The sequence below is a fragment of the Budorcas taxicolor genome, chromosome 1 (assembly GCF_023091745.1).
Source record: "Budorcas taxicolor isolate Tak-1 chromosome 1, Takin1.1, whole genome shotgun sequence".
NCBI lineage: Eukaryota > Metazoa > Chordata > Mammalia > Artiodactyla > Bovidae > Budorcas > Budorcas taxicolor.
Window position 1 is genome coordinate 58,881,992 of NC_068910.1, and position 17,033 is coordinate 58,899,024.

The window sequence follows — 17,033 nt, forward strand, 5'->3', positions numbered from 1 at the left end:
TCAAAAAAATAAAAAAAGAATAAATAAATAAAGTGTGTTCTCTTTTCTGTTCAAGAAAATTAGAGATACCAAGGGAACATTTCATGCAAAGATGGGCACAATAAAGGACAGAAATGGCATGGCCCTAACAGAAGCAGAAGATATTAAGAAGAGGTGGCAAGAATACACAGAAGAACTATACAAAAAAGATCTTCACGACCAAGAAAATCATGATGGTGTGATCACTCACCTAGAGCCAGACATCCTGGAATGTGAAGTCAAGTGGGCCTTAGGAAGCATCACTACAAACAAAGCTAGTGGAGGTGATAGAATTCCAGTTGAGCTATTCAAATCCTGAAAGATGATGCTGTGAAAGGGCTGCACTCAATATGCCAGCAAATTTGGAAAACTCAGCAGTGGACTGGAAAAGGTCAGTTTTCATTCCAATCCCAAAGAAAGGCAATGCCAAAGAATGTTCAAACTACTGCACAATTGCAGTCATCTCACATGCTAGTAAAGTAATGCTGAAAATTCTCCAAGCCAGGCTTCAGCAATACGTGAACCATGAACTCCCAGATGTTCAAGCTGGTTTAAGAAAAGGCAGAGGAACCAGAGATCAAATTGCCAATATCCGCTGGATCATCAAAAAAGCAAGAGAGTTCCAGAAAGACATCTATTTCTGCTTTATTGACTATGCCAAAGCCTTTGACTGTGTGGATCACAATAAACTGTGGAAAATTCTGAAAGAGATGGGAATACCAGACCACCTGACCTGCCTCTTGAGAAATCTGTATGCAGGTCAGGAAGCAACAGTTAGAACTGGACATGGAACAACAGACTGGTTCCAAATAGGAAACGGAGTATGTCAAGGTTGTATATTGTCACCCTGCTTATTTAACTTCTATGCAGAGTACATTATGAGAAACGCTGGGCTGGTAGAAGCCCAAGCTGGAATCAAGATTGCTGGGAGAAATATCAATAACCTCAGATATGCAGATGAGACCACCCTTATGGCAGAAAGTGAAGAGGAGCTAAAAAGCCTCTTGATGAAAGTGAAAGTGGAGAGTGAAAAAGTTGGCTTAAAGCTCAACATTCAGAAAATGAAGATCATGGCATCCGGTCCCATCACTTCATGGGAAATAGATAGGAAAACAGTAGGAACAGTGTCAGACTTTATTTTTTTGGGCTCCAAAATCACTGTGGGTGGTGACTGCAGCCATGAAATGAAAAGATCTAGGTTATGACCAACCTAGACAGCATATTCAAAAGCAGAGACGTTACTTTGCCAACAAAAGTCCGCCTAGTCGAGGCTGTGGTTTTTCCTGTGGTCATGTATGGATGTGAGCGTTGGACTGTGAAGAAAGCTGAACGCCGAAGAATTGATGCTTTTGAACTGTGGTGTTGGAGAAGACTCTTGGGAGTCCCTTGGACTGCAAGGAGATCCAACCAGTCCATTCTGAAGGAGATCAGCCCTGGGATTTCTTTGGAGGGAATGATGCTAAAGCTGAAGCTCCAGTACTTTGGTTACCTCATGCGAAGAGTTGACTCATTGGAGAAGACTCTGATGCTGGAAGGGACTGGGGGCAGAGGAGAAGGGGACAACAGAGGATGAGATGGCTGGATGGCATCACTGACGTGATGGACGTGAGTCTGAGTGAACTCCGGGAGTTGGTGATGGACAGGGAGGCCTGGCGTGCTGCAATTCATGGGGTTGCAAAGAGTCGGACACGACTGAGCAACTGAACTGACTGAACTGATCCTAGTAACTGTCAGGATATCGCCTCTTCTCCCACCTGTTACTATTTTTTTCCAGCTGTAACTTTTATAGAAGTGAGTGTGTTCCAGGTTCTTTAAGTTCAGTTAAAAGAGAACCACCTGATCTAACTAAGCATGACTTTTTTTTTTTGTCCATAAGTGCAGTCACTTTTCTGATAAGAACAAGTTGGCGTTCTTATTTTACATCACATTTCCTGAAATTCATGCTACAGATTTGAAGTATTTTGGAAATGCATCTAGGAAGTCTGGATTGGGAAGCTGTTTGTGCTCTCTACAAGAACTGCTCAAGAGCTCAAGGACTGCTTGAATTAGGGAAAAATATCTGGTCCAAACCATCACAATCCAATTAAAAATGCTGTGAAGTGTTCTGTGACCTTCCCAGGGACCTCTAGCCCAGGAGACCTATGTAGTTGCTTGTTTGCTGCTTACACCTCTATTGTCCACATCCACACTAGAATCAAGGCCACAAGGCAAGTGCACCGTCTTTGGAGCTTTGCCTAATCTTCCGCCTCAGCTCTCTAGAGCTATCACGGGGACCAAAGGGTTGGAAGAAACAGCAATCTCATCAGAGTCTTGATTAAGTTCTTAAAATAGACCAAGGTGGTGGAGAGATGCTTTTCTTTTTTAAAAGAATTTTTTTGGCTTTATGGCATGTGGGATCTTATTTCCCTGACCAGGGATCAAACCCGCACGCCCTGCACCACAAGTCCAAGTCAACCACTGGGCTACCAGGGAAGTTCCAAGAGTGGCTTTTTCTGTGGTTTTATCTCATCAGGTAGTAGAGAGGCCAGGAGGAGCCTTTGAAGACTTCTTTCTCCTCCAGGAAAAGAGAACCCTGGTCACTTTGGTGAAGTGTGCAGAGAGCTCAGACCTCTCTAGAGAGGTCTTCATGCCAGTCCCAGAAATTGGACAGAGAGAAAGGCTCATTAAGGTCCCCAACATGTTAGGTTTGGGTCTTTACATACCTTAAAAAAAAAAAAATCTCCTGTTAGTCCAGGTAAAAATCCAGTTCCTTTCTGGTTCCCAGTTTCCTCTGAGGTCTTCTTCCTCCTTTGCCTTGTCTCTCACTCCTGCCCAGCACATCCTTCGGGCTCACCAAGGTCAGACTGCACCCTTTGTTGTTTCTTGGGAAGTTTCTCTCTCTCTCTCTCTCTCTCTCTCTCTCTCTCTCGCCTCTGAGCCTCAGGCCCTGCCCATCCTTGTCTGAAGCCTGCCACCCCCACCTCTTTGCCTTTCTGGCTCTTCTGGCTCAAAGGACCCTGCGCTCATGCTCCTCCTGCTACGTGCTGAGCTGGGCTCCTCAGGAACAGAGCTTGGGTCTTTTATTGCCAACTCAAGCCATTGACGCTGGTTTTACTGGAGATGTGGAGACTGAGAGTCTTCATAAAGTGGAATTTCTTTGCATTAAATTTTTTTGATTACTATAAAAATTTGAAAAACACAGAAAACTATAAAAGATGAAAATTTACCCATTATACCACCCTGGAAACAGCTACATCAACTCTTTTTTACACGATGTGTTTATTTTTGTGGCTGTGTCAGATCTTGATGGCAGCACTCAGGATCCTTGACCTTGCTGCAGCTTATGGGAGCTTTAGTTGAGGCATGTGGGATACCTCCCTGACCAGCTCCCTGCACTGGGAGCCCAGAGGCTTAGTCACTGGACCACCAGGGAAGTCCCAGAAAAAGCTACATTAATTCATATTGTATTTCCTGTAATCTTTTTAAAACTCTATATGCTTGTTTATTTCATTTATGTGACAGGTTATTGTTCAGTCACTAAGTCATGTCCGACTGTGACCCCCGTGGACTCCAGCATACTAGGCCTCCCTGTCCTTCACCATCTCCTGGAGTTTGCTCAAACTCATGTCCATTGAGTCTGATGCCATTCAACATCTCATCCTCTGTCACACCCTTCTCCTCCTGCCCTCAGTCTATCCCAGCATCAGGGTCTTTTTCAATGAGTCAGATCTTCGCATCAGGTAGCCAAAGTATTGGAGCTTCAGCAACAGTTATTCCAATGAATATTCAGGGTTAATTTCCTTTAGGATTGACTGGTTGGATCTCCTTGAAGTCCAAGGGACTCTCAAGAATCTTCTGCAGCACCACAATTCAAAAACATCATTTCTTCAGCACTCAGCCTTATTTATGGTCCAACTCTCACATCTGTATGTGACTACTGGAAAAAACCATAGCTTTGACTAGATGGACCTTTGTCACCAAAGTGATGTCTCTGCTTTTTAATACACTGTCTAGGTTTGTCATAGCTTTTCTTCCAAGGAGCAAGCATCTTTTAATTTCATGGTTTCAGTCACCATCTGCAATGCTTTTGGAGTCCAAGAAAATAAAATCTGTCACTGCTTTCACTTTCCTCACAAATAGAATTTGCCATGAAGTGATGGGACCAGATGCCATGATCTTAGTCTTTTTGAACATTGAGTTTGAAACCAGCTTTTTCACTCTCCTCTTTCACCTTCATCAAGAAGCTCTTCAGTGTCTCTTTGCTTTCTGCCACTAGAATTTCATGTTAATTTCTCCTCAAATGTTATTTAGAGTTTACCCCAAGCTTAAGTTGTTTATATATGCACACTATATGTACACACACACACACACACACACACACACAGAGTCATCCAGGTCTCTAACAGGCAGAGAATTAAAATCATCCCAACTTTTCAGGAGAGGACCACTCCTTGTTTGTCCACACATAAGCACCAGAGCCAGTTTTAAACCTAACCAAGTCAGTAATTGACAGCTTCCCATCAGTGCGTGAGCTTTTGAGAACTAGGCAGTAAGCTAAAGCACATTCTGGATCCCCCTTTACATGGCCAAAATCAATCAGTCCCGAGGACACCCCCCACTTAGGAAAGTCACCCGTTTCTGACGTTCTCTGTCAGCTTTCCTCTGAGAGATGGCAAGCTCTCTCCTGCTATAGTCTTTTTCTTCACGTGTTGATTGGTAGACTTCTTTGGGCCTCTCAGCATCGCCGTGCCTAAAACGGGACTCCTGATTTCTCTTATTCACCTTGCCTTCCTCTCAACTCTAGTCTCTCCCACGTATTGACCTGTCCTAGCTGCGCAGTCTCTTGCACTGACCACGATCCTGGCTCTGACCATGACTCCCTGTAGTGTTCCGAACAGCACATCTCGAAGGACCTCTTCAGAGTCTCTGTCACGTGATGTAAGTCCTGTGCTTAAAGGTTGCCTATGACTTTCTGGAGTAAAAAGTCCAACACCCCTGCTCCTAGTCTACAAAGACCTGCAGCACTGGCTCTTCATCTCTGTGACGCCAGCTCCCACGACCCTGTCTTTGCTCTTCTTGCTCAGCCCTCAAGGGTTTCCCTGCACAAATCAGTGCACACACGCTCCCGTCTTTGGCTGTTCAGACCTCGACTCATTGCTGAGTTCACTCAGATGCCACTCGTATCGGAAAGCGTCTCTCTGACTCTCCTGAAAGAGCATTCCCAGGCCTCCCTCAACCTTTAGCTTTGTTGTCTTTCCCTGATCACCAACTGATGTGCAGTTTTGCCTGTGTGTGGGTTATTGGTCTTCCTTCTCTTGATGGTAACCTCTATGAACACCAGGGCATGGTTGTGTCAGGCTGCAGTCCTGGGCATGTCACAGCGTCTGGATCCTGGTAGGTGATGAGAGTAACTATCTGAAAGCATTCAACCTCTGAGACTTTCACCAGTCATGCAGAAGAAACAGCTAGGACAGTCGTTTCTATTCAAAATCTGGCTCCTAGTCCCCCAGCTCCTGGCGAACAGAGCTCTGTATCACCTTACAGTACATGCCATTCCCCAGGGGCAGCAGAGCTCCAGCCAATGGGCCCTGTCCTTGAGAGGGGTGAAAGGCTGGGAGCCACGAAGGGAACAAGTGCTCCTCAGAGGTCAGTGCTCAGGGAGGATGCCCCGCAGGGCCCAGACACCAGGAATTCTATTTACATTGACAATAGCTGAGGGCAGAATCACAGAGAAATATTAACAGCTTCAGGCCACAGTCCCTAAATTGCAGGACAAAAAAATGCCATTTGCTTGGAACAGAACTTTCAATCCTGAGGTTTTCTAGAATTCTTCATTTATTTGCATTCCTTTAATAGGAAAACAAGACAAAAAGCTATTCTGGAATTCTTTTTTTTTTTTTTAGAGGTGAGAAGGAACAGCAAAAAACCTTTTCATATTGATTTTAATATGAAAAAGCATTGGAAAGCTCATGGACTTCTCTCATGAAGGCTGTACGTTCTTAACAGAAAAATTCCAGGCACACACAGATTTGTCATGAGTCACCTCCCAGTGTATCCCGTGGCTTCTCCTCTTAAATAACGAAGAGCAGCCAGCATTAAACCTCAGGAGGCTACCAGCAGCTGTTGCCACTGGATTATTATTCCCGTTAGAACTTTGGGGTGTAGTGTTGGCTGCATGCTATCTTTAGCTGACCCCAGCACCTGGAAGGGAAACCAGTCACTCGCCGTCCCCCTACTTATGAGACGAAAGGTTTTCTGTCTCTAATCGGAGTCTCAGAATAACCACATCCTGACAAGGGTTCCCAGAAGTGATTGTTTGAAATTCAAAATGTACTTCAAATTTGCATTATTTTCCCCAATGCAGGAAGTTAGGATGAATTATAGTGCAGCTTCCCACTGTGGCCTTGGATAATTCTGTCTGGCTACAGCCCTCGGAGAGGGTTGCATGTGTGTGTACTAAGCTGCTTCAGTCTTGTTCGACTCTGCGACCCCGTGGGTTGTAGCCCGCCAGGCTCCTCTGTCCGTGGGATTCTCCAGGCAAGAATACTGGAGTGGGTTGCCATTTCCTCCTCCAGGGGATCTTCCCGACCCAGGGACCGAACCTGCATCTCTTGCAGCTCCTGCATTGCAGGTGGATTCTTTACCACCAGTGCCACCTGGGAAGCCCCAGAAGGGTTGAGTCCTGTCTTTATTTTCAGAAGAGACTGAACTTTGCCTCCAGTAGCAGAGGTGTCGTAGTCAGGGTGCCCAGATTGAAGGAGGGCTGTGAGGTGCTGGCACCTGTGGCGGGCAGCTCTTGCCAGGGGCCTTGGTGGTGGCAGGAAGAGTGGTTCTCAGCCAGCAATCTTCTTTAGACACTGTGTTCAACCTCCATCTACAGAGGCAGGCCTCTTGTGGGGACTCTCATTTATAAGATGCAGGCAAACATCCTTGGAAATATAAGGCTGTGGGAAAAGCATATTTCCAGCTTCCTTCATGTGAACTGAGTCAGTGGATGGAAGGAGCAAGTGGCTTGGGGTGGAGAGTAGTGGCTGGGCTGGGGTGATACCTCTGGTGGAGGAACCACAGATGCTCGATCTGCCTTCTAGAAGGTATGTTTCTTGCAGTCAGGTGTGAGGTGTGCAGGTTTGGGACAGGGTTGAATTTCTCAGGATCGAGAAACAGTCAAAGCTGAATTCCACCGTCCCCCCGCCGCCAACAAAGGTCAGGGGTCGATGTCAGACAAGCTGGGCAAGGGCTGTATTGGGACTGCAGTTCAAGTAAAGGCTCCTCTCGGGTGAGGGGGCAGATGTTTAAAGCACCCTAACTCTGCTGGAGGTACTCACTCAGCTGTGCAGGTGGGTGGGAGAGGGTGGGGGAATGATGTGGATTCTGGTCCGAACAGCTTTGTCTTCCTCTGTTCTTCTTGGCTAGGCAAGAAATAGCAGACACATTTTGTTTTTGTTTGCTAACACTCGTGTCACATTGGACTAATCTGGAGGGCAGTGTCACCTGGCAGGGAGCACCTTCCGGTGATGCAGGCAGGTCCGGCGCTCGGCAGTGCCCAGCGTCCCTTCCTCACCTCAGGAGCCTAGGCTGTGCTGTGCTGATGGCCTCCGCACTGTGACATACACTTTAGTTAGAACAGCTACACGTGACTGGCCTCATATCATGTCAGAGAACATCTATCTAATTGTGTGGGAGGTTCCAGTGTTCAAACGTTACCAACACTGCTTCATAGAAAGGAGCAAAGGCAAGGCTCCCAGCCCAGCCCTGTTGTGAGAGGGTCAGTGAAAAAGGTGCGGGGAGGCCAATCTGACTGGGAGGGCACGCGTGGGGGCAGTGGGGGCGGGGCGGTGAGGTCCAAGAGGCAGTGGAGAGGCCAGGCGTCCCAAGGAGCCTGTGGGCCATGGGGCCTGAGTAAGAGGACAGACTCCCGGGGCCGGGGCAGAGAGGGTGTCTGTAGAGGGTCTCCTTGGCTGGTATGCGAAGACTGAAGTTGGAACAATGATGCAAGCGAGGAAGGCAGGTGGGGAGGCTTTTGCAACAGTTCCCGCAGGGACTTCCTTGGCAGTCCAGTGGTTGAGACTGCATTTCCGCTGCAGGGGGAATGGGGTCAATCCCTGGTCAGGGAACTAAGATCTCACATGCTGCAGGGTGTACCTCCCACTTTTTTTTAATACAAATAAATAGTTCAAGCAAACGATGATGGAGGCTTGAGCCGGGGTCATAGAGGATGAGGGAGTGAGAAGCTGATCTCAGACAACAGTGAGTGGTCTTGAAGCAGGATCTTAGCTCCCCTTGGTTCCTTGAACCTGAATCCTGGACAGAAGTCAGGAGTCCTAGCTGCGACTCCACCAGGGACTAAGACTAGAAGCAAAGCCAACCTGGCTCTTGCCTCTGTTTGAAAGTAAGAACGATTTAAGGAGATAAAAACTGCAAAAAAATGGGTTCAGTTCAGTTCAGTTCAGTTCAGTTGCTCAGTTGTGTCTGACTCTTTGCGACCCCGTGAACTGCAGCACGCCAGGCCTCCCTGTCCTTCACCAACCCCTGGGGTCCACCCAAACCCATGTCCATCGAGTTGGTGATGCCATCCAACCATCTCATCCTCTTTTATCCCCTTCTCCTCCTGCCCTCAATCTTTCCCAGCATCAGGGTCTTTTCCAATGAGTCAGCGCTTCACATCAGGTGGCCAAAGTATTGGAGTTTCAGCTTCAACATCAGTCCTTCCAATTAACACCCAGGACTGATCTCCTTTAGGATGGACTGGTTGGATCTCCTTGTACTCGAAGGGACTCTCAAGAGTCTTCTCCAACACTACAGTTCAAAAGCATCAATTCTTCGGCACTCAGCTTTCTTTATAGTCCAACTCTCACATCCATACATGACCACTGGAAAAACCATAGCCTTGACTAGACAGACCTTTGTTGGCAAAGTAATGTCTCTGCTTTTTACTATGCTGTCTAGGTTGGTCATAACTTTCCTTCCAAGGAGTAAGGGTCTTTTAATTTCATGGCTGTAATCACCATCTGCAGTGATTTTGGAGCCCCCCAAAATAAAGTCTCTCACTGTTTTGACTGTTTCCCCATCTATTTGCCATGAAGTGATGGGACCAGATGCCATGATCTTCGTTTTCTGAATGTTGAGCTTTAAGCCAACTTTTTCACTCTCCTCTTTCACTTTCATCAAGAGGCTTTTTAGTTCCTCTTCACTTTCTGCCATAAGGGTGGTGTCATCTGCATATCTGAGGTTATTGATATTTCTCCCAGCAATCTTGATTCCAGCTGTGCTTCTTCCAGCCCAGCATTTCTCATAATGTACTCTGCATATAAGTTAAATAAGCAGGGTGACAATATACAGCCTTGATGTACTCTTTTTCCTATTTGGAGCCAGCCTGTGGTTCCATATCCAGTTCTAACTGTTGCTTCCTGACCTGCATATAGGTTTCTCAAGAGGCAGGTCAGGTGGTCTGGTATTCCCATCTCTTTCAGAATTTTCCACAGTTTATAGTGATCCACACAGTCAAAGGCTTTGGCATAGTCAATAAAGCAGAAATAGATGTTTTTCTGGAACTCTCTTGCTTTTTCCATGATCCAGCGGATGTTGGCAATTTGATCTCTGGTTCCTCTGCCTTTTCTAAAACCAGCTTGAACATCTGGAAGTTCACGGTTCACATATTGCTGAAGCCTGGCTTGGAGAATTTTAAGCATTACTTTACTAGCATGTGAGATGATTGCAATTGTGTGATAGTCTGAGCAGTCTTTGGCATTGCCTTTCTTTGGGATTGGAATGAAAGCTGACCTTTTCCAGTCCTGTGGCCACTGCTGAGTTTTCCAAGTTTGCTGGCATATTGAGTGCAGCACTTTCACAGCATCATCTTTCAGGATTTGAAATAGCTCAACTGGAATTCCATCACCTCCACTAGCTTTGTTTGTAGTGATGTTTCCTAAGGCCCACTTGACTTCACATTCCAGGATGTCTGGCTCTAGGTGAGCTAGGGTACAAAGTTTATTTTCAGAGACATACCACTACATGTGGGAGAGCACAGAAAGAAACTGTGTATTTAGACAGAAACAAAGCAGGAACACCCACCCAGACAGAAAGGGTCCCCTGTTTTGAGGAGGGAGGTAAACCATTTATATGGGGCAGTTCTTCTGGGTCTTTGTTCTCCTCTGGCCAATTATCTTGTTCCTTTTCCCACACCTGACCTGCCCTTGGGCCTTCTTCATATGCGTCTTTTTGCCAAGATGGATTCCAGCACAAAGGCTAATGGGAGTATGACAACGTTAATTATGGAGTGATGCCTACCTTTTCTGACCCCCAAGGATCCTTCCTGCTGGTGTGGAACTGGGAAGATTTCCTTTACCTCGGGAGTGATAGATAAGCGCGTTTTCTCTGCTCCCTCTCAGAGCTCACTTCCTGCCTCTAACTCTGTCCTTGGGTTGTCAGGAAAAACAAAGCTCCAATCTACTCTGCTTGACAAACTGCAGCTGCTCAGCCCAGAGGCCCATCTATCTCCTGCCTCAAACTTGTGTGAATGGAGAGAGATTTTAAAGGTTGGAGCAGACAGGATGTGCTGAGGGATTGGACGAAGGGTGTGAGTGAAGTAGAGGAGACAAGCACACACCCGGGGCTGGAGGCCTGGAGTGATGAAGCCTGTGTGCTGGAGGCGGGTGGCGGGAGGGGCATGCACTGAGTTTCAGATGTGCTGTCAGCGGAGACTTGGGAAGCTCTGGGCCCGAGCCTCAGCCTGGGCTATGTTCCTGAACGTTCTGGGCAGATGGGTCTTCCCTGAGTAACATGAGAAAAGTCTTTAGCAGTATTCACACTCGGCAGCCTGGGTGCCCCCGTGGGAGCGGACGAAAAAAGTTTTCCGGTAGAATTCATTGATGATTCCTAAGTCTAACTGGTGCAGCCGTGGGGAAGGGTGCTGGGTGTGCAGACGACACCTCCTCCCCAGAGTGGTCGGAGAGGTGCCCAGAGCCCGCAGGCAGGGTGCTGCGCCCACCACTCTGCTCCCTCCAGCCGGAACCCCCTGAGACGTGCGCGCTCCCACTGCCCCAGGACAGGTTGGCGATGTGGCTTCCGGCCGGGACTGGCCGGTGGCGCCTGTGTGAGAGGCGGGGCCCCGGCACCACCCTCTGGCTCTTTGCGTCCACGTTGCCCACAGGCCCAGAGGACAGCAGTGCCCCCTCCCCAGCCGTCCCCTCCGTGACAGCTGTTTTGGGAGCAGGGAAGCCCAGGGTGCTTGCCTTCACGGGGGTCGAGGGGTCAGTGGAGGTTCAGCTGGCACAGCAGACCCCTGCCCGCTGGGCCTCCCCACTCCCCCGCCCCTTCTCCCCCTTCCCTGACTCCTGCCCCTGCCCCTCACCCCGACTCCAGGAGGCCTCCTGGCGTCCTTAGTCACTCAAGTGCGCACCAGTATTCACGGAGGAGTCTGCTTCCGGGGAAAGCGACCTGAGACCTAAGAAAATACTTTATCCCCACGTTTCCCACAAGGCGCGTTGAAGCGCACGGGGGCTGATTGGAACCCCCAGGGGTGCCATGGGATATGTTAAAATCTCAGGGGAAACAGTGATGACACACCATCTGGCGGGCACAGCGTAGACTACTCTGGGTGATTACAGCTTCCATGTTAGGTGTACCGCCTTCCCTTGCTGCTGCTCGTTCTTCTGTAGCTGAGTCTTCAGTGGCCACTGTGGTCAAAAGCCAGTGCCCTGGGGAGCCAGGTGGAGGAGGAAATGGAGGTGGTGGTGGGTTCCATTCCAGGACTGGAGAAGTTGTTTAGTGGCCACACTCCATTAGAAAGTAAATGTGATTAAGAATAAAATACAAATAATTTTCTTCTAGTGTATATGTATTATCTTTTATTTTTAATTGGATGCTAAGCTATCAGTGTATCAAGCCTTTTGAAGTTGAACCTGTTAGCTATTTCTTGTGATCGGGGGCTGCCCTTTCTTGGGACAGTCAGGGCCCGTGAACCAAATAATTTGGGGGCCTCAATTTTGTAATGACAGTGTTTTCCATTAAAATGGGTTAAGTGTCAGATAACAGTCCCCACTGCAGACTGTTTGAGGCCAATGAGTGCTCTGCCCGGAGCTGTTTTCTCTTCTTCCTAGCGCTGCGCTGTTCATGAACTGTCAGGTTCATTGGTTTTAAATGTGAACAAACATGTTCTCTCTTGTTTTCTTTCAGAGAGTGGGTTGATCGCGCTCCATCTCTTCATTTTCTGAGAGTGTTAATTTGTCTGAGACTCCTGATGAGGGATCCATGTTATCAGGTTGGTTGCAAAAAATAAAAATATTTTTTACTAGTTTGAAGATGAAATAAAAACTGTGGGCTCTTTTCTGAAGCACAGCATGGTAACTTTTTATCCTCTCTCACTATTCAGTAGCTTCCACGTTTGGGAAGTATCTTACCTGCTATTGAAATCGATAGGAGAGAAGTGATTTAGTAGGGACAGAAATATCTCTCCATTTCCATTCTGTTACCTGTGGGATGCAATGGACTGACTTCTGGTCTGTGTTTGGATCATCTCTTGGCATTTTAAACCATAGACAGCTTCGAGAAGGGTACACTGGGCCACGCTTTGGAGCATGTTGATGCCAAGCGGCCCAAGTGAGCAGCGGCAAGCAGGGACTTCCTTAGGGGGCTCCAGGGCCAACAGGGGGAGCGGCGAGGCCTACACATGGTAGCTGCCCCAGACGCATGCACTCCCCGGAGGCCAGCCTCAGAGCCTGAGTTAAAGGTGGGCACGGGGCTCCCCCTTGTCTCAGAGGAGGCGCTTGTCGGCGGGAGTCTCCCCTCCTCTCACTGGTCAGTCAAGCATGATGTCTCTGGGTTAGTGCCTCTCAGACTTTCAATCACCTGGGGCTCTTGTACGTGCAGATGTGGACTCCATAGGTGTACACAGAGGCCCAGGGTTCTGCTGAGGCCACCGGTCCAGGGCCAACACTCTGAGTAGCAAGCACTTACCTGACACCACCTGGTCCATGAAAGTTGTTCCTTCCAGACCCAGCTGCTAAGATTCCTGCTTCTATAAAGCAAAGTTTGTAAACTTTCTGTATATCAGAAACACTTGGAACACTTAATGATTGCTGGTATCTGAAAGTGAAAGTGTTAGTCGCTCAGTCGTGTCCAACTCTTTGCGACCCCTGGACTGTAGCCCACCAGCTTCCTCTGGCCATGGGATTTCCCAGGCAAGAATGTGGGAGTGGGTTGCCGTTTCCTTCTCCAGGGGATCTTCCCGACCGTGGGTTGAACCCAGGTCTTCTGTATTGTAGGTAGATTCTTTACTGTCTGAGCCACCAGGGAAGCTTCTGATCCAGTAAGTTTGGGGAGGGCCTGGAAATCTGCATTCCTAACAAGTTCCCAGGTGTCACTGATGCTACTGGTTGGGGGAACCACTGGCCAACCAGTTTGGAGAAGTCTCCAGATTGCTAATGAGCCATTATTGTTTCTGCTTGCCAGCATTAAATATCTAAAGGGCGGTCTTGTCATTCCTACATGCTTCAATCATTTTCACAGATTGCTTTTTTCCCTAAGAGGTATCTCCTTTTATGCCCCATCCTGATAAGCTACTGGGATGCTCAGACCACTCTGAAGTGCATTTATTTTGGATTCAGCTTTACTGATGAGTTATTATTTGAATCAGGACATATTTCCTTTCATTACCCTGATAGCCATCTTTTCCAAACTCAGCACTCAAAACAACGTGTGTTGCTGCTAGCCAGCGATGAACCTGCTCTGGTTTGAGTCTCCTGGGACTCATGGTAGCTTTGCTCTTTTCTTTAGAAGAGTTGCTCCCTTCCCCATTCCGTACTCTAAGATGGCTTTGTGTTGTTCTAGTTCAGAAAACCAGTTATTTGAATATGTGACATTCCTTAAAAAACTTTCTGTCCTGGTTGCTCACAGTTTTATGGGAATTTTTCTTTTCTCCTGTGACCACCCAGACAGAGCTGTGTGGACCATGCTGGTGAGGGTGGTGTATGCCCTACTCTGCCTGGGCCACTGCCCCCTCTCCCCCTGGCCCGAGGCTCCTTGTCCCCGAGTCATATTAACACTGTCCCCCACCCCCCTGCCCTATGCCCCATAGGCCTCAGCTTGGGTAAGAACAGCTTGTGTATGGTATTAATATAAGTATTCCTGGAAGAAGGCGGATTTTTAGCAGGAGGTCTAGTTTTTGGACTTATAGAAGTTAGCAAAATATTTGCCTTAGACATGCTGTTTGCTCAGAAAATTGATGGCTCTAAAGTATTCCCTTTCTTAACCCACTTCTTGATGGGCTGGAACAAGGTTGACTGGATTGCTCTCTAAAGGAAAGAATTCTGTGACCTCTTTGCTTTGGAGCTTTTATGACAAAAACATGCATTAAACCAGACCTCCCATTGATTTCCAGCCTTTCCATAGAAGGAGGTGTTCCCTGAATCCTCCTGGCACTCTGTCCACATATGAGAGCAGTTGTTTAACATGTTGAGTTGCCAAGAATTTCTGGCCGAAGTCATAGCCACGCTGGGCTTTACTGTGACCTGTGCCCACAGATGTCCAGGCCAGGCCTCTCTTTCCTCTCCTGGTGAATCCGTGATTAGTGCCGCATGATCCGCAGTGGCTGCCCCAGACCATGTCCGCTCCTCACACACTGCTCCTACTCCGGACTTCTTATCAGATTGCAGCATTACCTGTTTTACAGGCAAAACTGAGGCCATCCTAGTAGGAATGCTCATATTTTCTTTGTTGCTTGAAATGTTTGGATTATTATGCACCATTGTGCATGCATGCTAAGTCACTTTAGTCATGTCCAATTCTTTGTGACCCCATGGACTGTAGCCCACCAGGCTCCTCTGTCCATAGGATTCTCCAGGCAAGAATACTGGAGTGGGCTGCCATGCCCTGCTCTAGGGGATCTTCCCGACCCAGGGATCCAATCCACATCTCTTATGCCTCTTGCATTGATAGGCGATTATGCACCTTTACGTCCCTTCTTATTCCTGAAGAAAACCCTCCTCCGTGCCAAGCCTCAGCCTTCCATCTGTTGTCTTTATTACGGTGTCAGTGGCTCCCTTTCTGTTTTTTCTTATCATAAAAATGCCCTTTTCAGGACACACCATCCTTTCAAGCCTTGATCTCACCTTCATTACTGCATGCATTTATTGAAAGGTCAGACTATTTATATGGAACTCACTCCCTTTCCTTTACAGCTGATGAGCAGTAGAGTTTTTCCTTGCATACTGTGCACCAAGACCTCTCAGAAGTCATTTAAAAAGGCCATCATGGGTCATGATCCAGTCAGCATCTCTTGACCCAGAGGCTCCAGTATATGCCTAATGAAGGTTCCAGAAATAAATGAGTGGAAGGGATGAAAGAGAAGCCATTTTTAAAGACAAAATTGCTTCCTTTTTCATAATTAAAGGATGACATGTGTCAGAGATTTCAAGTGTAGTTGGAGTTCCAAGCAGGATAAAATCTACCTAGGCTGCTCACAGTGAGCTGTCAGAGCACATTGCTTATCAATGATAAATAGAAAAACTTAAAACTCCTAACCTACATCTCCATCAGCTGCAGCAATAGAGAGACAGCAGAGCTGTATGGCCTGATGGCCCGCCTCACACCTCAGCCTCCTTCCAGCAGCCTGGCGCCCCTTGCCACACTTTCTGTTTCCTCTCACTGATCCTGAAAACCTCCAGCTCTTCCTCATCACCTTCTGTTTTTCTGTGCTGTTTACTTGCTCCTTTTTAAAATTCTGCCTTCCTAAATGTTGCTGCTGTGCTCAGCTGCTTCAGTCGTGTCCAACTCTTTGCGGCCCCATGGACTATAGCCCACCAGGCTCCTCTGTCCATGGGATTCTCCAGGCAAGAATACTGGAGTGGATTGCCATGCCCTCCTCCAGGGGAATCTTCCTGACCTGGGGATCAAACCCGAATCGCCTGTGTCTCCTGTATGCAGATTCTTTACCTCGGAGCCAGTGGGGAAGGCCCGAAATGTTAACCTTCCCAAAGCTATTTTCTTTGTTATAGGCTCCCCTATCTCCTGAGCTGTTGGCTTCATCAGCCTGAGACTTTTCCCCTCATTTAAGTCCCAAATTTCCAGGTATTTGTTGGGATGATATGGTAGCATAATGGTTCTCAAAGGGTGGTCTGGGGACTCTCACAGGTCTCTGAGACCCTTCCAGGGGCCCCACAGGGTCAAAATGGTCTTAAAGGTGATGCTCCAGTGTGATTCATTCTCACTCTCTTACGAGCATGCAGTGGAGCCTTCCAGAGGCTACAGGGTATGTGATGATGGTGTACACATACACCTGATGGAACACATGCTTGTGAGCTCTTGTGTTGTAAAAATTGCTCACTTTTTATCTCTAATATGGTAAATATAAAGAACTTCCCATGTAATCCACCTGCCAACATAGGAGATGCGGATGCGGGTTTGATCCTTGGGTTGGGAAGATCCCCTGCAGGAGGAAATGGCAACCCACTCCAGTATTCTTGGCTGGAAAGTTTCATGGACACAGGAGCCTGGTGGACTGCAGTTCATGGGGTTGCAAAGGGTTGGACACAACTGAGTGAATACACACATACACGGTAAATAAAATAGATTAACTCACATAAACAGAAGGTCTCTGGGACTCTCAGTAATCTGTAAGTGTATAAAGGAACACAGGGGCCAAAGTGTTCGAGAGCCCACTGTGCACGGGACATGCAGTAACTTCACCTGGGTCTCTCCATCCTGACGCTCCTGCAAACTGCCGAATTCTGCAGATTCTGTCAGTGGCACCACCCTTCCTCCAGACTCCAAGGCAGGAAATGCTTCCTTTCCCCTTACCAGCCTTTAGAAGAGTAGTTCCTAACACCTGAAAAGATACATACTGGTCAGGCCCAGGGGAACCTTCTGTTGGGATAGAGGGATGCGCATTGTGGACCGCTGACTGCAGAGGAGTGGGTGGCGGGTCAGCACGTGGCACTCGGAGCTCAGTGCTCTGCTGGCTGCCCGACCAGGGACAGCGTGTCTGGGGCCCTGACGCTTTGCCCCGGCGACACACTGCTGGACTGACGGCCGCCAGAGTA

General features: G+C 47.8%; 1 protein-coding gene across 1 annotated transcript in view; it reads left to right on the forward strand.

Moving 5' to 3' along the window:
• NEK10 (NIMA related kinase 10) overlaps positions 1-17,033 on the forward strand; it is a 252,379-nt gene that overhangs the window by 32,443 nt on the left and 202,903 nt on the right. The window contains exon 5 of the mRNA XM_052640083.1: positions 12,172-12,256. Coding sequence (XP_052496043.1) covers positions 12,172-12,256 — 85 coding nt within the window. The remainder of the gene's footprint in view (positions 1-12,171; positions 12,257-17,033) is intronic.